The 24,933-nt window shown below is 51.9% G+C and overlaps 2 protein-coding genes across 14 annotated transcripts in view; both read right to left on the reverse strand.

The window, feature by feature from the left end:
- The window catches only part of KMT2D (lysine methyltransferase 2D), a 37,805-nt gene extending 25,211 nt beyond the window's left edge, over positions 1–12,594 (reverse strand). For 7 of the 12 annotated variants that reach the window (XM_068562134.1, XM_068562128.1, XM_068562133.1 and 4 more), the window contains exons 1-15: positions 11,832–12,452; positions 7,510–7,595; positions 7,114–7,240; positions 6,710–6,933; positions 6,486–6,595; positions 6,148–6,310; positions 5,643–5,808; positions 5,429–5,543; positions 5,125–5,282; positions 4,772–4,917; positions 3,176–4,633; positions 1,973–3,081; positions 1,387–1,500; positions 926–1,036; positions 287–391 (exon numbers count right to left, since the gene is read on the reverse strand). In XM_068562134.1, the coding sequence (XP_068418235.1) occupies positions 287–391; positions 926–1,036; positions 1,387–1,500; positions 1,973–3,081; positions 3,176–4,633; positions 4,772–4,917; positions 5,125–5,282; positions 5,429–5,543; positions 5,643–5,808; positions 6,148–6,310; positions 6,486–6,595; positions 6,710–6,933; positions 7,114–7,240; positions 7,510–7,558 (4,155 nt within the window). In that variant the 5' untranslated portion in view covers positions 7,559–7,595; positions 11,832–12,452. Of the gene's footprint in view, positions 1–286; positions 392–925; positions 1,037–1,386; positions 1,501–1,972; positions 3,082–3,175; positions 4,634–4,771; positions 4,918–5,124; positions 5,283–5,428; positions 5,544–5,642; positions 5,809–6,147; positions 6,311–6,485; positions 6,596–6,709; positions 6,934–7,113; positions 7,241–7,509; positions 7,596–11,831 lie in introns of all 12 variants that reach the window. The other 5 variants (XM_068562129.1, XM_068562127.1, XM_068562131.1 and 2 more) reach the window with 4 other exon arrangements.
- A 3,678-nt stretch (positions 12,595–16,272) lies between these two features.
- On the reverse strand, positions 16,273–19,107 carry RHEBL1 (RHEB like 1). Of its 2 annotated transcripts, XM_068561333.1 has the most exons (8): positions 18,895–19,107; positions 18,209–18,280; positions 17,810–17,877; positions 17,451–17,533; positions 17,305–17,361; positions 17,055–17,102; positions 16,711–16,792; positions 16,273–16,551 (listed from the first exon to the last, which is right to left on the reverse strand). In XM_068561333.1, the coding sequence occupies exons 1-8, from the start codon at positions 18,944–18,946 to the stop codon at positions 16,462–16,464; spliced, it is 552 nt and encodes a 183-aa protein (XP_068417434.1). In that variant the 5' UTR covers positions 18,947–19,107; the 3' UTR covers positions 16,273–16,461. The 2 variants fall into 2 exon arrangements, with proteins under 2 accessions (XP_068417434.1, XP_068417435.1); XM_068561334.1 differs by lacking the exon at positions 17,305–17,361.
- Positions 19,108–24,933: the final 5,826 nt, after the last annotated feature.

Below are 24,933 nucleotides of genomic sequence, written 5' to 3' on the forward strand. Positions count from 1 at the left end.
ACATTTTATATCCAGACCATATCATGCTTTCTACTAGTAAAGTTCTCATAGTTTATATGATGGACTGAATTATACCAGCAAGTCATGGTCTACCACAAAGAAACTCGTAAAGACCACTATGGTTTCCAAAGTATTTTTTCCCCGAGATGAATTTGACAACCACTGGAAACTGATGAACAACACCCATGACCAATGGCCACTTTAAGTAGAGTGGCCAGGACAGGGAACTAGGATAAGCAGTAATGACCCCATCCCCCAGGCCAGACCTCTTGGGCCCTGAACTCACCTTGCTGTTGACACAGTAAGGGTGATAGCACTGAGAGCACTGGGAACAGGCAAGGAGGTGGCCCTCTGCCCCCCGGCCAAAGCTGCCACATACCACACACATGTCCTGGGGAAACACACAGAAACCCAAATGTCCAACCTCACATCCTCAATACCACTCAGTCCCAGTAACTGACTACACCACTAATCTGAGAGGAGGGAGTCAAAGAACCAGAAGCCTATCCCCAGCATTAGGACACGGTGAGCCATCACGGGACCCCGTTCCTTCCTAGCATGCCTTGCTCATCTGATCAGGTAATTTGAAGTGATACAGCCTGACACGGGTAACGGTAACGAGAAGTGAAAGATAAGATGGGTAAAGACTGGTCAGGATGAGACAGTAATATATGCGACAAAATTCTACAGCTTCGAGATTACTCGTGTTCCCTAGACTCTAAGCCTCAATAGGGCAGAAACCATTTCTGCCTTTTTCACTGCTACATCCCTAGCTGCTAGCTCAGTGTCAAGCTCATTCTCTGGAATGCCAGAAGTAGGTCCCTGGTTCTCCCCATTTACCCTCCCACCAAAACACACATATCCAACTGTTCAGTCTGCCAGATCTCACTGCTGAAGATGGGACTACAAAAGTCAAGTATGGTACCTGCATTAGGACAAACTTGTCTGTGTTGGAGAAGAGAACCACAGTATTTTGCATGGTGTCATCATCATCATCTTCTTCCTCCTTGCTGGGAGAGCTATCGATATCAGCAACCTTATAGGCAGAGAGTTGTGGAAAGTGAGGCAGCTAAATCTGCCCCAACTAAGCTGCTTTCCTCTTTGGTGTTGGGGGAAGGCGGCATAAACCCCTGGCTAAGATGAAAGCCAGGAGCCAGGACTAAGAAGCAGAAGAACACCCCAGCTCCCAAACTGGGCCTCAGCCCGACATCAGATTTCAGAGAAGCCTGAGGGCCAAGAGGACAGAAGGAGCACAGACATAGCTGGACAGGCCCTAGGCTAGCAGGCAGGCAGGTGAGCGTGCAGGGGACTGGCAAGATTTAAAGGGTGTTTAATCTTGAAGGGGCCAGCTGAAGCATGTTTGGGGGATGGGGGGCCTCTCCTTACTACCAGAGTCTCAATGGAAGAAGTAGTTGATTTTAGCCGGGCCCGTCCTCTGCCACGTCCTCCATGTGCTCCTCCGCGTGGCCGGCGTCTTCCTGGGAAACTACTGCTGCGACCCTGAGTGAGGAAAGGGGACGATTACAGGAAAAGTCGAGGGCTAATATGCTGGATCCACAGGCTTGGAGGGAAGAGAAGAGACGAAGGGACAGAGTATGGCAGGTAACGAAGCCCAAAAGTCCCAGTCAGGGCCAGGGAAAAAGCCAAGCTCTCAGATAGCAACAGGTAGGTAACTGGTCCAAACCACTCACCATCTTCCAAGAAGAGTGGTCAACGTGGTACAACAAGAAAAAATACTGGCTTGAGAGACCTGAGTTTCTAGTCCCGATTCTATGGCTGAGTTACCATGAACCCGGGCAAGTCACGTCCCCCTGTGAATCAGTATTCTCCTTGATAAAAGAAGAAGATGCACTCAAGGATCTCTGACAGTCCAGGATTCAATAAGCCAGGTAGGAAGGTATCAGTGACACAGGACTATACCTCTGACAGTGGCATGACACCAAGCACATCCAGTGGCTGGATAGCCCCTTACCTGTTTGATGCGGGAACGAGCCGGGGAGCTGCGCCGCCTCCCCTTGTCCCCCTCCGCTTTGCCTCCTCCGATAGCCGTCCCAGCATCACACAACAGCGAGTCATCTGTCTCTGGCAGCGAATCCGTACAAAGCCGCAGGGAGCCCTCATCTCGGGCTGGACTAACGTCTGTAGATACCCCCAGCTCCATGGACAAGGAGCCACCCCCCTCGGGGTCGGGAGAGCCCAGCAGGGGCTCTGAACCAGGAAAACTGGCACTGGCATCGCCCTGGCTCAGATTGGAGATCTCATTAACGATGTCAGATTTGATGAGAGTAGGTGGGGTAGGAGCCACTGGTGCACGTGGCTCCTCTTGCTCTTCACAGGGTGAGCCCTGCTCTGCCTGCTTGCATTCTGGGCCATAGACCTCCATAGGGGTCACAGGGGCCAGCTCCTCGGGGTCCAGGAGCACAGGGGAACCCTTAAGTTCACTAGCCAAACTGCCAGGGGTCTGTCCGGCCTCTGGCTGTGATCCAGGAGTGTCAGTCCCATCCAGAGGGGCTGTATCTTCCCCCAGGCCAGAGAAGTCATCCAGGGCTGGGGCAGGGCTGGGTGCAGGGCAGGAAAGGTTCCCCATGGGAGAGGGGAGAGGACTAGTAGGGCTGGGTTCCAAGGCTGGGCACTCAGGTTCTGGGGCTTTCTCAGTCTCCATCTCATGTGGCTCAGCCTCATCTGAGACCTGCACTGCCTTCTGCATGGGACTCAGTGGGGAAGGAATAGACAGTGGCAGAGCAGGGGGAGAGCAATGGGAAGGAGGGGAGTTTGGGGGAGGCAGGGAATGCTGGAGGAGTGGGGAACAACGAGGGGGAAGGGGCTCCATCAGCATGGGAGAGGCCGGTCCTACCGGGGAGCCTGGAGATGGGGGAAGGATCATAGGGGGTACAGGCTCAGGGTCAGTGCAGTTAGCTTCTGGTGGAGGGCTGATAGGTGTCTCTAGGATGGGGGCAGCCAATGGCGACTCAGGGTCACTGTCCCCTTTGGCACCAAAGCGGTACTCTAACTCTCCCAAAGGAGACAGGGCCGGCGGGGCCACAGCTGTGATAATGGGTGAGAGCGGAGGAGGAAGAGGATCTGGAGAGAAAGAAGAAAAGAGAGGCTCTTAGATTAGATGTGCCATAAACAGTTAAGACTGTCCCAGAGTAAGAGAGTACTAACATCCCCGTACCTGGTGGCATCAGCTGAGGTGACAAAGATGGCTCCCCAGATGGGGACAACGGCAGCTCCTCCGGCAGAGGGGACAGAGGTGGCTCCCCAGGCTCAGACAGGGCCGGCTCTCCAAGCAAAGGGGATAAGGGTGGCTCCCCAGGTGGGAGGAACGAGGGCAATTCCTCAGGTGCAGGGCACAGGCCTGGCTCCTCAGGGTGCTCTTCAGGGCGAGGGGACAGGTGCGGCTCCTCAGGTCGAGGGGACAGGCGCGGCTCCTCGGGCACTGGGGACAACTGCGGCTCCTCGGCCGTGGGGGACAGGCGTGGCTCCTCAGGCTGGGAGGACAGACGCAGCTCCTCAGGTGCAGGGGACGGGCGCGGCTCCTGGGGCGCAGGGGACAGGCGCGGCTCCTCGGACACAGGGGACGGGCGCGGCTCCTGGGGTGCAGGGGACAGGCGCGGCTCCTCGGGTGCAGGAGACAAACGAGGCTCCTCGGGCACAGGGGATAAACGAGGCTCCTGGGGCGCAGGGGACAGGCGCGGCTCCTGGGGCGCCGGGGACAGGTGTGGCTCCTCAGGCCGGGGGCAGGGTCGCAGTTCCTCAGGCAGTGGCGACAGGGGTGACTCCTCCAGGGGTAGGGACATAAGCAAGTCCTCCGGTGGCGGGGAAGCAGGTGAGTCTTCAGGTGGCGGGGACGCGGGTGAGTCCTCAGGCGGTGGGGACAGGCGTGAAGCCTCAGGTGGCGGGGATGTGGGAGACTCCTCAGGTGGTGGGGACAGGGGAGATTCCTCAGGTGGTGGGGACAGGCGTGACACCTCAGGCAAGGGAGACAGGCGTGATACCTCAGGCGGGGGGGACATGGGCGAGTCTTCAGGTGGCGGGGACATGGGTGAGTCCTCAGGCGGTGGGGACAGGCGTGACGCCTCAGGTGGTGGGGAGAGAGGAGACTCCTCTGGTGGAGGGGACAGGGGCGATTCTTCAAATGGTGGGAACAGACAAGATGCCTCAGGTGGTGGAGACATGGGTGACTCTTCAGGTGGAGGGGACATGGGTGACTCCTCAGGCGGTGGGAACAGGCGCGATGCTTCGGGTGGTGGGGAGGTAGGCAATTCCTCCGGTGGGGGGGACAGGGGAGACTCCTCAAATGGCGGTGACAGAGGTGATGCTTCAGGCGGTGGGGATAAGGGTGTCTCAAGCGGGGGAGATGGGGGGGACTCCTCTGGGGGAGAGAAGGGTGACTCCTCCAGTGGAGAAAAAGGTGATGCCTCAGGTGGGGGAGACAGAGGAGACTCCTCAGGCGGTGGAGAGAGGGGTGAGTCCTCAGGCGGTGGGGACAGGCGCGATGCCTCAGGCGGCGGGGATGTGGGCGATTCCTCAGGCGGTGGGGACAGGGGCGACTCCTCAGGTGGGGGCAGCAGTGGCATCTCCTCATTTAGGGAGGCCTCCAACTGGGGCTCAAGTTGGGCCCCTTCTCTACCTGCAGACATAACACACCATGCTCCTACCTAGTTCAGCTGCACTCCACAGAAAGTACAGGGTCTGGGGCAAAGCAGAAACTGTCCCTTGCCACACGATAGAAGGGGATTACTTTCAGGGACCCTCACACCCTACTCACCTAGTGGTTTGGCTTCACATTGCAGGGGCCCCGGTTCCTTGGGTTGCATAGAGGTCACGTGCCCACCCTTTGGCTGCCCTTGGCATGCAACGTACAGAGCATCGGGCTCATCAGTGGGGGTATCGCCAGGCTCTGGGGATGAGAATCTGCAGAGGGTACAGGGGAGCAGGCACCACGGCTCTCATCAGCTATCAGCTCCTCACGAGAGCACACTGGGGCGAGGCACGAATGCTACGGATTGTACTGCCCGCCTGAGGGCCCTCCTCTCAAAGTCAGCTTGCTTTAACACGAGCCCTGCCAATCTCAGTACTTCCGATCCCCCAGCCTGATCTCTGCCAGTCCACACCACTTACCTGCCACAGACCGGGGGGTGCTGCTCAGCAACAGAACTGACAGGCTGTCCTCCCTGGGCTTTGTGACAGCGGTGACAGAGCGAGTAGTTCTCAAACCACTCAGAGTTGGGGTTCAGCTCTGCTGAGCCTGCCCCACAGGCCCGGCATACCCGGCATGCCTAGGGGAAGGGAACGGGCAAAACGGGCACTTGTCAGACAGCCAGAGACTGGAGGAGAGCACGGGACTCGTCACAACAGAGAAACTCGAGAGGCTGTAGGAGGCAGACTTAGGGAGAGTAAGGCAGGAGGATGAGGGGACACTCACCTTGCACTTCCAAGAGTGAGCAGGCAGTTCCTCCATAGGTGGTTTCAGGCAGAAGGTATGGTATCCTTTGTCACACGTCTCACAGACCAACATCTTAGAGTCATTCCCAGGTTTCCTGCAGGGGCACAGGGCACATAACAGGGTCCTCCTTGCCCTCATTTTCAACCTTAACCTGTGCTTCGCCTAAGGTTCTCTCCTGCCCTCCCACTCTTACCTGCAAGCTTGGCACACTTTGCACTCAGGGCACTGCCAGCCAGCACGCTTGCGGGCAGTCAGAGCAGTGTCCAGGCAGGCCCCGTGATAGTGATGCCCACAGCTGGTACAGAAGAACAGGTCACACAATTCCCCTGGCCCCTCACATACTGCACAGCGAGCCTCCTCTGCAGTGGGAAGGGACAGAGGACACAGGTCAGCTATGGATTCCTTACAGGACTCGGCACAGTGCTGTCTACATAACAGGCATTCCACAGACACAGAATGAACGAATAACAAATAGTTACTAGGTGTCTGCCTAATATATGCCAGGCACTGCTCTAGGCACTGCAGACACCATGCTAAACAAGACAGGCAAAGCCCCTGCACTCACAAAGTCCACACGTATTTTAGTGGGGCAGACTGACAGTATGTAATTGTAGACTTCTGAGTGCTCTGCAGAGTACAAAACCCCCAGCACCCCTGGACCCTCATTTGCCCTACGTCCAAAGGGCAGGACTTCTCACCCAGATGTGTGGCCCCCTCACTGTGCTCCGGGCATAGCAGCTGCAGTGTTTTCATGGATAAGAAGGAACCGCTGGCAGTTGCACAAGGGAAGTGGTAAAGACGTGGACATCCAGGTGAGCGGCAAGGGATGGAGGCACCGAGTCTGGTGCAGTGGGAACAGCGCTGCCAGGGTGGAGACAAAGGCTCAGTGCTAGCCAGCTCTCTCCAGAGCAACATGTCAGGCACTGGCTCTGTCCCAGTATGCCCCCTGCCCTTCTCATTCCACCCTGACTCTAGGAAGCCCACCAGCCCTGCCCACCCTGCCCTGGGCCTACGCAATCCCCTGGCCCGGCCCCACCTGTGAGATCCCTGAGAAGATGGCCTTGTCCACACCACATAGTTCTGGGCCCTCCTGCCCCCACACGCCTGCCGACCACGCAGCACACCAGTGGTGAGCCCAGCAGGACCCTGCATAAGGGGAAAGGGGGAAAGAGTTAACAAGAACGTGATCACTGCTTCAGGACCACTCAGCCCCTTCCCCGTTGCCTGCTCAAGTCAGCTACCCCACTTCTCTTCACTTACCTCCAGGTTCTCCTAGGTGGGCAGGTGTCAGGCCCTCAGGGAAACCAATCTGTGATAGGTCCTCACTGGGCAGCGCTGCCTCACTGGGCCCTGGGTTCCCCCCAGGGGATACCACTGGACACCGGGGCCAATCAAATGGCAACTCAAAGCGCCGTAGCTCCCGCTGCCCATGTAGACTGGGCTCCCCGCAGTTACAGAGAGCACAACGCCGCATTGGACCCCCACTGTGAACACACAAGCATCAGCACCACGCTGGCCCCCGCCCACAGGTACCCCTAAACAACCCCATGACTTGCACACCTATGCTTCCCACTCATTTTCCTAAATTTTCCACCTTGAAAGCCCCAGACTCTCAAATCAAATCCTCGTATGTCCTTACATCCTCATTTCCCCAAACTAGTTACCTGCAGTCCTGGGGAGGCTCCTGAAGCCTGGGACCCCCAGAACTGGGCACAGAGCCCTCCCCCACATGTGGTTTGGGAAGGTCTGGCTCAGTGGCACCTGACTCTTCGGAGGCTGCAGGTCCATCAGCTGAATGAACAGACAGAGAAGTGTGCATCAGCCATTATCCTCTATTTAATACTAGTCCACTCATCAGACCCAAGAGATTATCCAAAACCCTTGGTGGATAACAGTGATGGCATTTCAACTTTTGTCCCAAAGAACAAAGTCCTTCCATTACCTTCCTATTAGATGGACTTAGCTCCTGTCCTTGTGCTAGGACCAGAAATTGTCTGGTCCTAAGATTGTCTGGGTAGAACAGAAAGCTGCCAAGCAAACCCAGAATGTGCCCTACTCACCTGCTGGTTCTGAATCTTTATCCTCACCAGGCGGCTTCGGGCTGTCCATCCCTCTCTCCGACTGGGCAGGGCCCTCTCGGGGAGACCTGTCAGACCCAAGAGATATCTATTTGTCTAGTAAGTCTTCCCACTAAACACTTTCCCCCAAATCCTAGGAAGAAGGCAGCTAATGTTATCTAGACCCTACAGAAATCAGAGTAAAGCCATACCTACAAATTCCTGCACTAATGACAAGGAAAGTCCCTCTCCCCAACAGTTGTCCCACTGCCTACTTCCTCCCCAGATAAACACATACCATCTTCTCCTACTCTGAATTCTGAGAGGATCCACTCCCCTTTCCCACTTCCCACCTCCTGTCCAAGAGTTCCCAGGACAATAGCATCCAACTAGAAGCACGTACAATCTACATCTAGTATCACTCTTTGCCTCATGACTGAGTTCTTGGCTTCTGGTGGGACCTATCCCTTGGACTTTTTCCTCAGGTCTTAAGTCAGCTACCATCCTAGAGGCCTTTCAGAGCCAACCCAGGGGCAGTCATAACAAGAAGCCTGAGTCCAGCCGAAATCCCTCTCCCTGGGGTCTTGCAGGACGTAGAACACATTACTGGAACTAAAGCCCATCTCCGAATGGATCTCCCCCATCTCCACTGGTTTCAACCAGAACATCCCAATCACAACAGAAGAAACTCCCCAATTTCCACCCACTGCCCATCTAAATCCAGCTCAGGCCCACCCCCTGGCCCCTGCCATGACTGAGCTCAGGATCTCACCCAGCCTGAAGGCCTCAGGTCGTTGCCCTTAGCAACGCCAACAGCCCTTCCTCCTCAGATGTCCCTAGTAGTTAACAGAAGTGGGCCTTAAGAGTTACTGAGCATGTGTAGCCAGGCCTGAGGCTAGGCATGCTGGGAGTTGTAGTCTCAGGAAGCACACCACCACTTGGAGCTGTTCTAAACAGGGCAGGACAGAGCAAAGTAGCTTCCTTCCTCTTCCGTCAAGCAGGGTTTCCACACACACTATGGGGGTGGCGGGTAACGGTCCCCTCTTCTAAGATATGCCTGCCTATCCCAGAGCCAAATGAAACATATTAAAGTTATACCTAAGAAGGTCAAGACCCACGCCTTTGTGTATACTTTCCTAAACCTCAGATAAAACTAAACATAGTACAAAAAAGAGAGAAGTGAAGAATAAGAATTACAGAGCTGAGGAAGAGGAAAGAGGTCCTACAAAAGAAGGGAGAAAAGAACAGGTGTAAACAGCTCTCAGTGGGAAGGGTAGGGGCTTAAGCAGAGAAACAGAGTATAGTTTTCCTACAGAAGGTAGAGGGGAGTCCCTAAAACAAAACTCTAAATAAAAGTTTGAGAACTGTATCTCTCACCTTCTCCACTCCTCTTGTTTAACCAGAGGGACCACAGCAACCTTAGTAAGGACAAGCCTCTCTTCCCAAACCAAATACCCCAGTCAGCCACTTGGGGTTGAGTGACTGGGGCAGATGAGACAGGGGGGAACCCTCAAAGGTGCCCAGGATCCATAAATCAATTACCTAAGAACCACATTATCAGTCCCCTCTTTCCCTGAGCTAACACTCCATTTCCAGAGACTGGCAGTGGGCCTCATGTAACATGTCACAGGAAGGGAAATTTTATTTTACTTTTTTCCTCTCACACTATTAGATTCTACTAGATTGGGAAAGTGAAATATCACCTGATACCTGTTACCTCTATTCCCAGATCACCTCTTTCCCAAACCTGCCACCCACACAATCACACCTGAAAGGAAAGCAGGGTGGTCACCTAGCCAGCCCACAGAAAAGCTGCTCTGGAACTTCAAGGGGCCACCTAGAAGCCTCCTATGTGAATTAGGGGTTGGAGGTCAGGGCACCAGCCAGGCTCCTCTTACTATTCAGTCATTCAAGGCCTGACCACACCCAGAAGGCTTCAAAGTTTCCTAAATGTGTGCAACTTTTGCTGTACCTTACCACTAAATGCCGCCAAGATCTTCCAACTGTTGTGCTCTCAAAGTTAAGGCTAAAGGAGTCACAAACAGCAAGAAATGAAAAGCAACAGTGATAGTACAGTGGGTGGGAGGAGGACTGCCTCACACAAGGCCAGAGGGACAAATTCCTCCGCCCTCCCCCAAGCGCAGCCCTCTCAAGCTGGTGCTGGCACTGCTTGGGGAGCTACAGAAACCACCTTCGTCTAGCCTTGGGAAACAGTACCAACATCCTCCAAAGCTGCAGCCTCATTCATGGCACCATGGAAGATGAGAGATAAGCAAAGGGTTGAGTGTCCTCCAAGCTGAGGAAAAAGAATCTAGAGGCACTTCCAAGAAGCCCCATTTCACTACCCTGCAGTCTAGCGCCTGCACCCCAATGCTGAGTGCCAGTTGTCAGGCCCCTCCTTAAACAGATCTAAACAAATAAAGACCATAGGTTCCCCTGTCCCATCATTCACAGCCAGAAACCACACATACACACCAAGGGTTTTTTCCCTGGATCTAAACTGGGGTAATGCCTGGCCAGGCTTCCTCAGGGGAACTAGGGATCCCAGAGAAATACAGATCTAGGGAGTAAAACTGTGGTGGGTCCCCTTAATCCTAGGCTGAAGAGGCCCAGAACAGCAAGGAAAAAAGCAGGGATTCATCTCAACCCACTTTCCTCCCTGCCTCCATCCCAGACCAAAAGCTTTAACTCCATTTTCCCAGCCAAAGGGGAAATGGAGGCTTGGAGAGGTGAAAGGCTGAAGCAGGCCCTTGAGTGAACAGCTCTTCTGTAGGACTCAGGACTTCCTGGTTCCCAGCCTGAGACTCAAACCACACCTCTCCCCACCCCCATTTTGGGTTGGCCCTCCAGGGAAGAATCCAAATGGCAACAGTGGCCCTGTAGACCCTCCGGACTACCCCCTGGGTCATGCTAGGGTCAGCCACAGCTAACAAGGAGAGGTCTCTCCTAAGGAAGTTCTTCAGGGACAGACAACAGGAGAGGCCCTCCACAGGAGGCAAGGGCAGACAGCATGGGCGACAGCTAGCCTCATTCCGGCACCCCTGTGCCACCTCTCACCTCAGGATTACCACCCAGAAATCTTTCAAGGGCAAACCCCTATTTTCTCCTTTCCAAGACCAGGCTCAAAGAGGTCTAGCCTATGTATGGTGGAGGGAGTAGAGTGAGGGAGCAAAATACACCAGCCAAATCCCTGCTGGGCAGCATGACAGCTGTGAGAGGGGCTGTCCCAGCCCAGGGTCAGAGGCATGAGGCTCATGCTGCACCCTTCATGCAGTCAACATACACACCACTTCTCCCCAACACCTCCTGCCAGGGCTGAAAACACTGGCTTCAGCAGACACAGCTCTGATCAAGTCACTTCTCCTCCAAAGAGATATAGGCCCCCCTATTCTGCAGAGTTGGGACAGGATCAGAGGACCAGTTAACATTCCCTGATTGAAAAAGGTTGGAGAGGTCTGGGAGGGGCCTGCAAGATTGGCCAGGGACTTATGGGCAACCAGCTCTCCACACCAGGCCCAGAGAAAGCGGGAGACAAAAGCCATTTTTTTGCAGCCCACATTCGCAGGGAGCAAATCTCAACGGCCTCCTCTATAATCCCTTAGAGATTATGTCCATCCGGAGAGGAGGGGAGGCAAAGCAGGCTAAGACAGCACTAGGCCTCGCTGGGGTCACTCTGCCAGGCAGGGGTAGTTGAAAGTTGAACAGCAAGGCCACAGCTGCCCCCAGCCCCGCCTCCTTCTTGCCCCAGCCACCCCTTCATCACAATGGTCAGTTTCCACACACTCTCCCCTTTGCACAGTGAAATAAGGCCTAGTGAAGGATCTAGGGTTCCCTGAGTCTCCCAAAGACTGCTCTGGGTGCCCGGATGGGCAAGAGCAACCTTAAAGTCCAACCTGGCAGTAAATCGGACCTGGCAGTGCCACCCTACCCCCGCTCCCAAGTTGTTCTATTCCCAAGGCCCACAAGGAACCCTGAAGGAGAAGCAGCTGACTGGGATTGGTGCTGGCATCAGGGCTTGGGTCCTAGTTTGGTAGAGCTCCCCCCAACACAAAAATAAACAGGCAGAGAGGCTTTCTGGCCAGGTTCCCAAACTCCCGTGGTTCCCTGAACCCCCCAGTCTTTAAAGAGGCACACCCCAGGACACCAGGCCTCGGTTGTGCTCTGGCGACTGGCTCGGGTTCCCTTGACAGACCCTGCCAAAGGAACCCTCTTCAGCTCTGGCACCCCTTTCTCCAACCTACAGGCCAGCTCCGGCCAAGACAGTCCATCTGGCTATGCCCCCAGTCCAACCCTTTCTGGGCCCTGGCCGGGCGGACTTCACTCACCTCTTCACAGGGCGATCCAGAAATCCTCATCCGAGAACATGGCCAGAGCCCGGGCCGCTCCCCGACCTCCAACCGCCAGAGCGATCACAGCCGCCCCCCGCACGGGGGGGCTTAGGGGGGCCAAGAACGGTAAATCCAGGTCGGAGTGGCCACCCTCCCCCGCCCAAAAAAAGCAAGAAGCCAAAGAAAGGTTCTCTGCCTCGGGTTCCAGCAGTTTAGGTTTCCATGGACAGCCCCTGGGCGGCGAATCCCGAGCGGACACAAAGAGAGCACCGGTGGCTTTGATCTTGGGCGAGCAGGATCCGCATCCGCGTCGCCGGGCGGCCTCTCAGTCCTAGGGCCGGGCCAGCGCCCCGGCCGCCCGCACCGGGCTCGGGCGGAACGTCGAGGCTCTCCAGATGGAACGTCGAGGCGCCTCCCCAGCAGCCCGGAAGGAATGCCGCGCCGCCCCGCGCCGGGCCCGGATGGAACGTGAGACCCTCGCAGGAGCGCCGAGCCCCTCTCCCCGCTCGGGCCGGCGCCCCGGGGCCGCGCGAGCTACGGCGACACGGAGCCGGCGGGGCCGCGAAGCTGAACCTGACACACACCCCAGCGCCGGGCTTCTCGACCCCAAGCGCTCGCCCTCGGCGGCTTCGAGCCCCCCACCTTCTGCTCCCCCCGGGGAAGGGAGGAGGGTAGGTGGGCGAGGAAGAGGAAGGGGCGGGCGGTGCGAGCCCTCTGCCCGCTCCCCTCCGGCCGCTCCAGGCCCTGCGCTCGCCTCCCTTCCCCTCTGGCCTCGGGAGCTGCCCCGCCCCCGGCCTGGCCGGCTCTGATCGGCGGCACCCCCTCGACCCCCGGCTGGCTGCGATCGCGGGGGGCTTAGAGGTGCATGGCCCAACCCCGGCTCCCGGCGCCGGGGGGTCAGGAAACTGAGCGGAAAGTGGGGAACGAGGCAGCCATTTGCAACCGTAGAGGAAAGTAGTGCAGCGCGGCGCCGCTCCGCCTCCCCCCCCTCCGCCTCCTGTTCGGCCGGTAGGGTGGTTCCTGCGAAGGGGCTATTTCCTGGCCCGAGATCTCGGCAATGGTCGTGGAGATTCAGGAAGCCTCCGGCGCGAGATCCGGGTGGCCCTTTTGCCTGGTGAACCCCACTCCAGAAGGGGGAGAAAGGAGAAGACGCGGCCCTATTTTGTGTTGGAGCGGAGCGGCGGAGGGATCCGGCCCTCTCGGAGGAAAGGCTGTGACTTTGCAGTTCTACGCACACGCTGAGGGATCCCTCCGCCACGGGTTAACCCCGACTGCGCCGGGCCAGCCGCTGTGCAGACACGTGGGAAAGAAGCCCCCCTTCTCTTCGCCCCGGCCCTAGAACTGCCTCCTTTACCGCCCGGCTAGTAAAACTAGGACTCCAGGCACTTTCTAATTCCGTTTCCCTGGAGTTATCGGCCCCTGAAACTCCAGCTGCCCCTTGCCTTGACCAGCAGCAGTCTTTCCCGGGAGGGGGATGGAAGAAGAGCCAGGAGGTTGGCCGCTGCTCTGCATCCTGGGAACTGGAGTCCGCAAATGGAGAAAGTGAGGCACGGCGCCTGGCGCTGCAAAGGGTGGGTTCCTGCCACGTTCGGGGGCCTGAAGAAAAACGGAACGAGTCCCTAGTCGTTCCTTCTGGCTCTCAAATCCCCTCGAGAGGAAAGAGGACTGTTAGTGCCCCCACAATCACCTCCCCCATCAAAACATAAATGTAGAGTTTCCCCTCCTTTGCCGGGTGCTCCCACCCCCAGCCCCAGTCCTTCTTTCCTAATCTTCAGGGCCTGTGTCCCCCTTCTTAGTAAACATGTAACCCCTTTTTAGAGAGCATGTAACTTGTAGCCTTGCTGCTACCTGGCCGGAGTACTGTTATTCTAGACAAGATCCCAGCATGCAGGCACCCCACCCCCCCATTAGTCTGGATGAGAAGGGATTGGAAATGACTTCTCTGCATTAACTCTATCCACGGGATGGACAGGAGGAGAAAAATTAACAAATGTGCTAGATACTTTATATATCCTTAGTTATTCTTCACCCTCGTTATGAATTACGTGTAATTATGTCCATATTACAGATGAAAAGATTGAGACTGAAATAGGTAAAATTGCTCAACAAACCACATGAAGTGAGAAGTTGAGCCATGCATGATGCAAAACAATGGCCATGTTTTTCCTGGGATATGTGTGTGTATTCATATATATGTATTTATTTTATTATTATTTTTAAGATGTGGAGAAAGAGGCAGGCAAATCAGGTGCAGGGCTGGTTTTGTGGGAAAGGGTTTACAGTGCTGTCCAACAGAACTTTCTGCAATGATAGAAATGCACTATCTGATATGGTTTAGCCACATGTAGCTATTGAGCACTTTGAAATGTAGGTGGTGCAACTGAGGAACTTTTAATTTAATTTTAAAACTAAATTAAATAGTAATATGTGACTTGTGGCTTTCATATTGGATAGTGCAGGAGACCTAAATCCCTACTGGCCAGAGTCATAGGAGGGATCAGATATGTCCTGTGCTAGCCACACACTGACATATGCTCTTCACTGACCATTCAGGTCTATTTCAGCAAAAAAGTCCAGCAGTGACCCCACACCTGTCCCAGCTATAGTGGAATAAGTTCACCAAGAGTCAGAAGTTGGAAAATGGAAGGCCTCTCCCTACTCTGCACCCAGAGGCAGAGGCAGACCCTCACCAGAAAGACCTCAAATAACACAATAGCCACTATTTCTTAAGGGTTTATTATGTATGAGGACCTATGCTAAGCATTTCATAAATCACTTCAGTTTAATTCTCACATCAGTCCTATGAGGAAGGTTTAACTACACTTCATAAATGAGAAACTGAGAGAGGTTCAGAGGCTCAGAGAGGTTAAGTGTCTGCCCAAGGTCACACAGCTAAGTGGAAGAGTAACTCTTTTAACCCAGCCATTAACCACTATTCTTTACTACTATCAGGCCTTGAGATTGTTTGATACACTTCTAGAAAACCTCAGACATTTGTTAATCTATCTCAGACCTCATGGAAATAACAGCAGGAGTGTAGGTACCCTTAATGAGAATTCCAAGTCAGATATACAAAAGGACCTAATTTTAGTGTAGGGAGAGAGGGTGTTTACAACCCTAAAGAGACTCCTAAGCCCCCGAGAGATTGCTCTTTGGAATATGCTCCTTACTGCAGCCTTTCTTTCTTTTTAGAGTCTAGATCAGAGATGCAAAAGCAGCTGGCAGGACTTTTGAAAACCAGCATGACAAACCGTCATCCCCAACTGTAAGCCCAGCTAGCCTGGAGCCAGGCAATAACAAGGTCACAGCTAAAAATCACACCTAAATTTTGTCCATTTTCCCCAACTAAGTGCATTGACAGAGTTGGCAGGAGTGCATCCCCAGCTGGCAGGAGAACTCTATGCCCTTCCTGTGAAGGATACCATTCAGGTAACCCTTATAAGTCCTTGGAGGAGGTATTAGGCCAGTTAGGCCCTAGGGCTGCTGGGGAGGGGTGGGAGGTAGAGGCAGGTAGGACCAAATTTTCCTAGCCAAACTCATCCTCCTACCGAGCTGGCGGGTCAATAAGAAAGAGCAGAAGCAATAGCCTTTGACACCTAAGAAAGGTAGCACAACTCCAAAGGTGTGAAAGGTATGAAAGGAGCAAAGAACCCATTTTAATGGAAGGCACTTGGGGAGATGGAGAGCGGGGAGTGGGGATTGACCAGGGGCATTATTTCTTACTTTATTCAACTCTTAAAAAGCTGAAATCATCATAACACTTTAGTCCCTGCCTTCACACTACTTCACAATTCTTACATCATTAGGAACAAGGGTCTTTCTTCCTCCACCCAAACCCTATCCTCTCTGAGTTCCAGCAAATGCCAAGGCCCCGCAAGGGAAGCTAGGTCAGCATGTGGCAGCTGGCCACTAGAGGGTGGTGTTTCTGTAGTTAAGGGGATTGTGAGAGCCTACAAATTTGGATGGGAGTGGCAGTCAATAGGTTACCTGTATAGGAGAAGAGTCGAAAAGAAAGATGGGAAAGATAAGTAGTAAGTCTTAGGGTAATGGTCCTGAATGGGTGAGGGGTAAGGAATAGGAACAAGGTAGGAGGAAAGAGTTAACCCTGATTCTCTACCAAAGGCCATAGTCATCACTCCTTAGAAAAGGAGATATTGGCCCTGAGCTCTCCCCAGATACAGAGAAGTCAACTACAAAAAGATTAATCAGTTTATTTGCATATATACATTGTCACTCCAGGGAGCCAGCTCCACTTCAGGAGTCCCCAGCTCCCCTCACCCAGCCAACACCCAAAACCTACATAGGAGACTGGGTCCTGAATAAACAATGCCCAGGACTCATATCCCAACTCCATAGGTTATAACAATTCATTTATTTAGCAAAAACAGAGCTAGAGGACAGTGCCCATGAGACATCCTTGCCTCTTTGTAAACATCGAGAACCAGGCCACTGGAGCCCGGGTAAGTGTGCAAACATGAGGGTACCACACTGTGTGCCCAGAGGGCCAGGGACACAGCTGGCAACCAAACAAACCCGTGAAGTCCTGAGGGCCTTCCCCCCCAAGCCCCCACTGGAGCCTGGCAAGTGCCAGGGGCAGAATCAAGGCAGCTACCCCATGCTCAAGGGCTCACATGAGATGGCAGCGGCGCTCTTGCCCATATGAATTCTCTACCCGAGCAATCTCCTGGATGACTTTGGTGAAGATGCCTTGAGTCAGCTGCAAGGGATAAGGATTCAGGGCAAAAAAAAATTGTTTAGTTCACTGCCAATACCACCCAACTCTGAGGTGAAAACCCCATTCCCTCACCATCCCCACCACCAAGCAGTGCCATAACACTGCTACCCCCACCACCTTCCTAATCTTCAGGCCCAGCACCTGCTTATCTCGAGCAGATGACTCCATAAATGTCGCACCCCAGGACTCTGCCAGCTTCTTCCCCTCGACAGCCTGGACCTCCCTAGAAGCAAATTTGGGACATGAAAATGAAGGACAGCAATGGCCCCATGTTCTCTGCAAAATCTTTATAGGAGCCTAGGACTGAGGCTTGAAATATGAAATGATAGTTTTTGAAATAGAAGGGTTGTTTTGTCTTACCCTTCAAGTTAGAAATGAAGAGGTAAAATGACTGGTTCAAATCAGTGGCAGAGCCACGACAAGAGCCTGGCTCATTCCTAGTCCAGCTCACTTTCCTTCACCTTAAGCTACAGAGATTTCCATACCTGTCTGGAGAGAGATCTGCCTTGTTCCCCACCAGCACCACTGGCAGCCTGGGAGGAAACAGCAGTTACTACAGGATCCCCTCTGTTCCCCATGGACCCCAACCTCCTTCACATCAGAGCTGGACAACTCCCCATCAAACCAGACAGGATTTATGTCCTGACTTTCTCCTTAACTTGGATCAATACTCCCCTCTGTCCTCCCTCTCCCCTCGGGTCCACACTATGTCTTTATTCCCCCAGAGCCACATACCGGGTTTTCCCGTGGCCTTCATGTAGCTTTTGGTACAGACTCTCAATGACTTGGAAACTTTAAACACAAGAAATGAATCTATAACTTTATTCTGGGACAGCCCTCAGATCCTCCCAAGTTCCCCACTCACAACCTTGGTCACTTACCTATGCAGAGAGGTGACAGAATACACAAGCACATAACCATGGACCCCAATGATGAATGAATAGGGCAGAATGCTGTACTCATCCTGACAAGAAATAGAAACATCAATACCTAGATCCACAGCACTCAGATGGCCAAGGTTGGTGGGCTGTATCCTGGGGACCCTCCCTGTGGCACTCCCTACTCCAGTCACTTCTATTCAACAAGTATTAATAGAGTAGCTCCAATCAGCACTGCACACTGAAATGCTGCTAAAATGCTTTTCTTTTAATCCTACTTTACAGATGAGCCTCAGGGGCTACCAGACTTCATCTCCCAGGACTGAACTGCCACATTTAGATACCCTACCCCAAACTGGTACCTGCCCTGCTGTGTCCACCAGGTGTAGGTGAAACTCATCTTTGCCAAGAGTCACTATCTTGCTGTAAGCTGAAAAGAAAAGAAAACTTGACTGTGAGGTGCCTTGTAGGACTAGCAATCTGTGCCCCTATATATTGACATAGATGGGCCAGGTCTAGAGAGCTCTCCAGGAAACTGGAGAGACAATGTTAGGCTTCTTATTGTCTACATATACACCATCCTGGACTCAGTATCTTGGAAAATCCACACTCTAGCTCCACTCAGAACAGGATTGCTAGAGGAGATTAGATTTAATGTCTAATTAAATCATCCCTCTGGCACCAGGAAAATCCCAAACTATGGACTTGGATGGGGCACCCAAGCCTTCCCTACCCAATCCCTAGGGGAGAAGTCTACTCACTATTCTCCACAGTAGGATCATAGCCTTCCAGGAACTCGCCCTCCACAAATTGATGTGCTAAAGATGTCTTCCCTGTGGGAAGCAGAGGTAATTTTATCCAAATCACCCATCCATATTCACATCCTCTGTCCTTTCGGGCTGTGGCCCTGGACTAAAGGGGACCCCCAAATTAGCATCATAGCCTGGGAATGCCCCATGCAATGCTTTCCCTTAGGCTACCTTCACCCTCTTTTCGCCCTGGGTCTCTGCACCTTGGCCACCGGATGCATACAGTAGCGCCGCAGGAAGCCTTTCCCGCCGCCTTTCCCCACCCCACCCCACCCCTGGGAAGATCCAGGATTCCTTAGGACCCAGTCAGTCCTGCACCGGACACCTGAGACTTGCCCCACCCAGACCGCGCCCCCGCCATCAAATCCTGACCCCACCTCCACCCCCCAGAGTAACGCTGAGGACCACCGCGGTGATCCAGCAGTAAAGCCCACGTTAACTCTTACATGCTCCAGCTTCCTGCAGCCTTCCACACTACCACCACCCCAGCCTTTCCAACTCCAACCTTTCAATCCTCGCTCTACAAGCTGGTTCTAAGGATGCCACCATTCCTCCCTGGGTCGCGTACCCGCGGCAGTGCGCCTCCTCTGGCCAAAAAGCCGCGGTGCATCCGTGCTCTCCCCAAGACCGAGACTCACCTACGGAGCGGTATCCGAGGATGACCACCTTCCTGTAGCGAACTAACGGCATGGCAGGAGCCGGCCCCGAGGGGCTTGCAGAACTTGGGGCTGAGAGAGCCCCAAGAAGAGAAAGTCGAGTGCAGGCAGGTGTAGCAACCGGCACAGGAAAGCCGCTCACCCTGAAGCTGCCAGGGGCAAGATAGAGGGAAACCAAAACAAGCGCCGCGCCCGGAGCTGGCCACGTGATCACAACACAGCAAGTCTAAGGCGAGGGAGCCGGCCGACCGGGGACCTACACTGCCGCGCTGCTCAGGGCTCCGCCCCCCAGGCCGCTCGCCATTGGTCCACTAGAAACGATAGGGGCGGGGCCGTTGGCAGAAGCAACGGGCGGGCCTCACGTGGAGCGGGAGAACCGGGAGCTGCGCGTGCGCAGACTAGACCCGGTTCATTCATAAAGAAACAGAAAGGAACCCGGGGTCCTAGAGGTGTTTGCGCCTTTGCAACCTAGTAAAAGCGGCTGCAAAGAATCATGGATGGATAATATCCGTTGTCGCTGGGCTGGAATTTCTGGTCAAAAGATTCTAGGCCTCCCTTTTGCAAGGTCTCCGGCGTCCTTGGGTAGGGAAAAAAAGGCCAAAGTTGCAATATATTCCCTCCGATTCCCCCAGACTTCAGCCCCAGATATTTATTGTCGGGTTTCCACAGTCTTCCAGGATTTAACTTCGGAACTGCAAATCTTATTCCTGGGAAAATTGTTAGAATTTGTGGCCAAGTCCTCTGAGGTTTAGCTGTCATCATTATCACAGTGTTTTATTTATTCAACAAATATTATTAAGCGTATACTATATGTTTTAGGCATTTCTCTATCTTTGAAGATAGAGCGAAGAACATGACAGATAAGGTCTCTGAACTCACAAAGCTTAAAACCTAGTTGGGAAGAAACAAACTTAAACAAGTAAGTATTAGATAGTATTAAGTGCTATATAGAGCAGTGTGATAAGAAATAACCAGTTTAGATCAGTGACACTTCCTTTCAAAAGAAGCCCCATTTAAGCTCAAGTCTGAATGACAGTAAGGAGCCAGCTAGCAAAAGATTCAGACAGAAGAATCCATCAGTGCTATGGCGCTAGGGTGGAAATAAATTTGTTAAAATCCAGAAAAGAGAGAGAGAGAGAAAGCCAGTTAGCCTAAAGCAGATGAAATTCAAGAGGATGGCAGGGGCCAGGCCATGTAGAGTAGTTTGGACTAATTCTAAGTACCTAGAAAGCTGTTGATTATGCTACTAAGTAAGTTGGGTCATGACATGATCTGAATTGTGTTTCTAAAAGATCTCCCTGGCTGTAGAGAATGGATGTGGGTTTGAGAGAAACAGGAGCAAGTGGAGCAAGCAGGAAGATCAGCTAGGAGGCTGTTACTTGTAGTCCAGGTGAGAGGTGAGGGTGGCTTGACTAGAGTGGTAGAGATGAATGAAGCTGAGAATTCAGTGCATGTTTTGAGGCTGAGGTTAAGCTGGCTTGTTTGCTGAAGGATTGGATACAGGAGGTGAGGGAGGATAAAGAGGAAAGAAACCTAGATTTAGAGTGCTACTTTGTGCCAGGTGCATTTCATTGTCATCTCATTTAATATTCTCCACGGCCTGAGGTTGTTAATTGGCATTATTCATTCATTCATCAACAAATATCGCACAACCACCATGGCCCAGGCACCCTTCCAGGTGCTTAAAATAGAGCCATGAACAACAGGGACAAGGTCTTTGCTTACAAGGAGCAAGTATTTTTGGGGAGAAGACCAACAATCTACAAGCAAACAATAAATGAGTTACAGTTAAAAAGTAATAACTGCAGGGACCTCCCTGGTGGTCCAGTGGTTAAGACTCCATGCTCCCAATGTAGGGGGCCCCAGTTTGATCCCTGGTCAGGGAACTAGATCCCGCATGCCGCAACTAAAAAAGACCCCGCGTGCCGCAATGAAGATCCTGCGTGCTGCAACTAAGACCCGGCGCAGCGAAAGACAGAGAGAAAGAAAGAAAAAAAGTAATAACTGCAATGAGAAAAAATAAACAAGACATTAGTGGGCTAGAGAGTAACCTGGGGTGTTACTCCTCTTTTTTTATATGATATCCTAGGAAGCTGAGGAGGTAACATTTGTGCCTGAGACTTGAGTAGTGGGTAGCTATTATCACGGTTCTCTTTCAGCTGTGGAAACTGAGAGTCATACAGGTAGCACACAGAAGTTGTTTCTTTTGGAAGGCCCTGATGTCCCCTGCATTGGCAGGTGGATTCTTAACCACTGTGCCACCAGTGAAGTCCCCAAAGAGCCACTTCTTAATCTGCCCTCAGAAAGGAACCCAAATACCTTTTCTACTGGATAAAGGAAGTTCCTTGCAGACCAGCAATTTTATGCTGGATTATTGGGCTTGAATGAGGTTGGCGGTAGTTCCAGGTTAGGTTTCAAGCACTGTAGGATAAAACAAAGAACTGGATTCAACTCAATAAAAATTTATTCATCTCCTACTTTGTACCAGGCAGTCTTACCATGTTTTGCACACTAGGGATATAAAGATAAATAATATTGATAGATGCCTTTTATGCTGTTTGTCTTTCCACATCAACTCTCTACTCTTTTCTGCCCAGATCTGTGTCCAGGAGGTAGACCTTGCCCCTTGGATTCCAGTGGGGTTCAGCCAAAGAGGAATACTCACAGAAGATCAAATGGAAGGAAGAGAAGGTCTGTTCCCACACTGAAGGTCACAGCACCTCTCAAAGCACTCCCCCAACCCTAGCACAGACAGCTCTCAGTGTTCTGTTTCCAGTAATTCCCTCCCCTTACCCTTCAGGCCTACAGTAATAACAGCCTCTCTGATACTCACCCGGAGGTGTTGTTCTGTCCCTTTTGCTTCCCTACACCTTGCCCACACCTTTGTAAATAATCTCTTTATTAAATCATCCTCAAACTCTCTTGTTTTCAATCAAGAAGAAGGCAAAAGGACTAAGGCAAAGGGCTTTTTCTTGTGGTTTTTTCTGGATGAGAAGATCTCACAGAAGATTTTCACCTATATCTTCTTGAACACAACTGTATCATATGATCATCTCTACCTGCAAAAGAGCCTGGAAATTTTAGCATTTTCTTTTCCACCCTCTATAGTATAGGAAGGTAAACGAGAATAGGAACAAATGTTTAGTGAGCCATTCTACAAGATCTGCATATCTTGGGACCAAGATATTTGTTTGTTAAATATCAGTCACCGTAAAAGGCAGGGCATAAACGGTTACTTTGTAAAGATCAGAGGTAGGGACTTCCTTGGTGGCGCAGTGGTTAAGAATCCCCCTGCCAATGCAGGGGACACGGGTTGGAGCCCTGGCCCGGGAAGATGCCACATGCCACAGAGCAACTAAGCCCGTGAGCCACAACTACTGAGTCTGAGTCCTAGAGCCTGCGAGCCACAACTACTGAGCCCGTGTGCCACAACCACTGAAGCCTGTGTGCCTAGAGCCCATGCTCCACAACAAGAAAAGCCACCGCAATGAGAAGCCCACCCACCACAACGAAGAGTAGCCCCTGTTAGCCACAACTAGAGAAAGCCTGCACGCAGCAACGAAGACCCAACGCAGCCAAAAATAAATAAATAAGTAATAAATTAATTTTAAAAAATCACAGATATGCAAAGATCACCAATATAGGATAAAATAAAGGAAGCAAACTATCCTAATGTTTGTTAGGTAAATAAGCTTAGAATAAAATTTCTAGTGACAGCATCATACATTGCTCTGTCTCAAACAACTGAGACAAAATAAAGATGAAATGCTCCCAGAAAACTGTTTTAAGTATCTCTATGAAAAGTGAAAACATTTTTACTATGTTTCCATTGAAATGATGGGTTCCATTTTACAGGTCTTCAGAGATTCTTGGTTTTCCACAGTTTTGGTGGAGAAAGGCTTCACCTCCCTGCTGATGTATGTTATCGATTGTTGCATAACAAACTATATCAAAACTTGGTGGTTTAAAACAATAACAATGTATTATTTCTCATGATTTTGTGGATTAACTTGGCAGTTCTTCTGTCGTCTCTCCTGGACTCACTCATGGGGCTACCAGAGGCCACAGACCCTGTTGGGTAGCCCTCTCTTTCAACTAGATACAGTTGCAGCTCTTTTGAGTTCTTGTAATCCTTCCTTCCCTTGCCCCTTCAGGCCTAGGGGTTAGCACCTCTGATGACTCCCCACTGTTGCCAGACTGAATGCTTCACCACGCTTGTAGGTACTTCATTACTCTGTCCACACCTTTATGAATATCCCTTTCATTATATTATCTTGAGTTTCCCATTTGAGTATGCAATCTGTTTCCTCCAAGGATTCTGAATGATACACCTCTGAATGTTATAGTAGGGAAAATTATCAGGCAAAAGATTAGAAGGCAAAATTATATCATCTCACATTACAGTATAAGTAGCTAGAAGCATGGAAGAAATTTTTCTTCAAAAAAGAAGAGAGAGAGAGAGAGAGAGAGGAAGGAAGAAAGGAAGGAAGAAAGAAAGAAAAGAAAAGTTGATTGATTCTGTCTGGAAGGATCAGAGATTCCACATGATAATTGAGCTGAGCCTTAAAGCTCAAGAAGGCCCTAAGCAAAAAAGCAAAATGCTGGGATGGTGAGGAATAAATTAGGAGTTTGGGATTAACATATACACACTACTATATATAAAATAGATAACCAACAAGGACCTACAGTATAGCACAGGGAACTATACTCAATAACTTGTGTATTTCTTTTTATAAATTTATTTATTTATTTTTTGGCTGTGTTGGGTCTTCATTGCTGCCTGCGGGCTTTCTCTATTTGCGGCGAGCGGGGGCTACTCTTCATTGTGGTGCACAGGCTTTTCATTGCGGTGGCTTCTCTTGTTGCGGAGCACGGGCTCTAGGCGCGTGGGTTTCAGTAGTTGTGGTGCGTGGGCTCAGTAGTTGTGGCTCATGGGCTCTAGAGCGCAAGCTCAGTAGTTGTGGCACACGGGCTTAGTTGCTCTGCAGCATGTGGGATCTTCCTGGACCAGGGCTCGAGACCATGTCCCCGCCATTGGCAGGCGGATTCTTAACCACTGCGCCACCAGGGAAATCCCTATACTCAATATCTTGTAGTAACCTATAATGGAAAAGAATCTGAAAAAGTGAATCAGTATATATATATGTATACATATATATGTATGTATATACACACACAACTGAATCACTTTGCTGTGATTTCCTGAAACTAACACAACATTGTAAATCAACTATACTTCAATAAAAAAATTTTTTTAAGGCAAAATGCTAAGAGAAGAGTGAAAGCACGGTGTGTCTGGAAATACAGAGTGGACCCTGTACCTGGAGCATTCTGTGTGGGGGGACTATGTGTGGAAATTAAGGCTTGAAATTTGACTGGGATCAGATCAGGGAGGGCTCTGAATGCTAGCTTTAAGAATTTGGTCTCGGGGGCTTCCCTGGTGGCGCAGTGGTTGGGAGTCTGCCTGCCAATGCAGGAGACACGTGTTCGAGCCCTGGTCTGGGAGGATCCCACATGCCGCGGAGCAACTAGGCCCGTGAGCCACAACTACTGAGCCTGCGCATCTGGAGCCTGTGCTCTGCAACAAGAGAGGCCACAATGGTGAGAGGCCCGCGCACCGTGATGAAGAGTGGCCCCCGCTTGCCGCAACTAAAGAAAGCCCTCGCACAGAAACGAAGACCCAACACAGCCAAAAATAAATAAAATAAATAAATTAATTTGAAAAAAAAAAAAAAAAAAAGAATTTGGTCTCGGGACTTCCCTGGTGGCAAAATGGTTAAGAATCTGCCTGCCAGTGCAGGGAACACAGGTTCGAGCCCTGGTCCAGGAAGATCCACATGCCGCGGAGCGGCTAAGCCCGTGTGCCACAACTACTGAGCCTGTGTGTCACAACTACTGAAGCCCGCGTGCCTAGAGCCCGTGCTCCGCAACAAGAGAGGCCGCGATAGTGAGAGGCCCGCGCACCGCGATGAAGAGTGGCCCCCCGCTCGCCGCAACTAGAGAAAGCCCGTGCGCAGCAAT

This window comes from Eschrichtius robustus, chromosome 13 (assembly GCF_028021215.1).
Source record: "Eschrichtius robustus isolate mEscRob2 chromosome 13, mEscRob2.pri, whole genome shotgun sequence".
Lineage (NCBI taxonomy): Eukaryota > Metazoa > Chordata > Mammalia > Artiodactyla > Eschrichtiidae > Eschrichtius > Eschrichtius robustus.

Excerpts from the sequence above, each read along its gene's own strand:
- RHEBL1 (XM_068561333.1), bottom strand. The coding sequence starts at position 18,946 with ATGCCGTTAGTTCGCTACAGGAAGGTGGTCATCCTCGGATACCGCTCC. Across the intron at positions 17,534-17,809 it reads TGGTGGACACAGCAGGGCAG|GATGAGTACAGCATTCTGCC; the intron begins GTACCAGTTTGG and ends ATTTCTTGTCAG. Across the intron at positions 17,103-17,304 it reads GAAGGCCACGGGAAAACCCG|GCTGCCAGTGGTGCTGGTGG; the intron begins GTATGTGGCTCT and ends GTTTCCTCCCAG.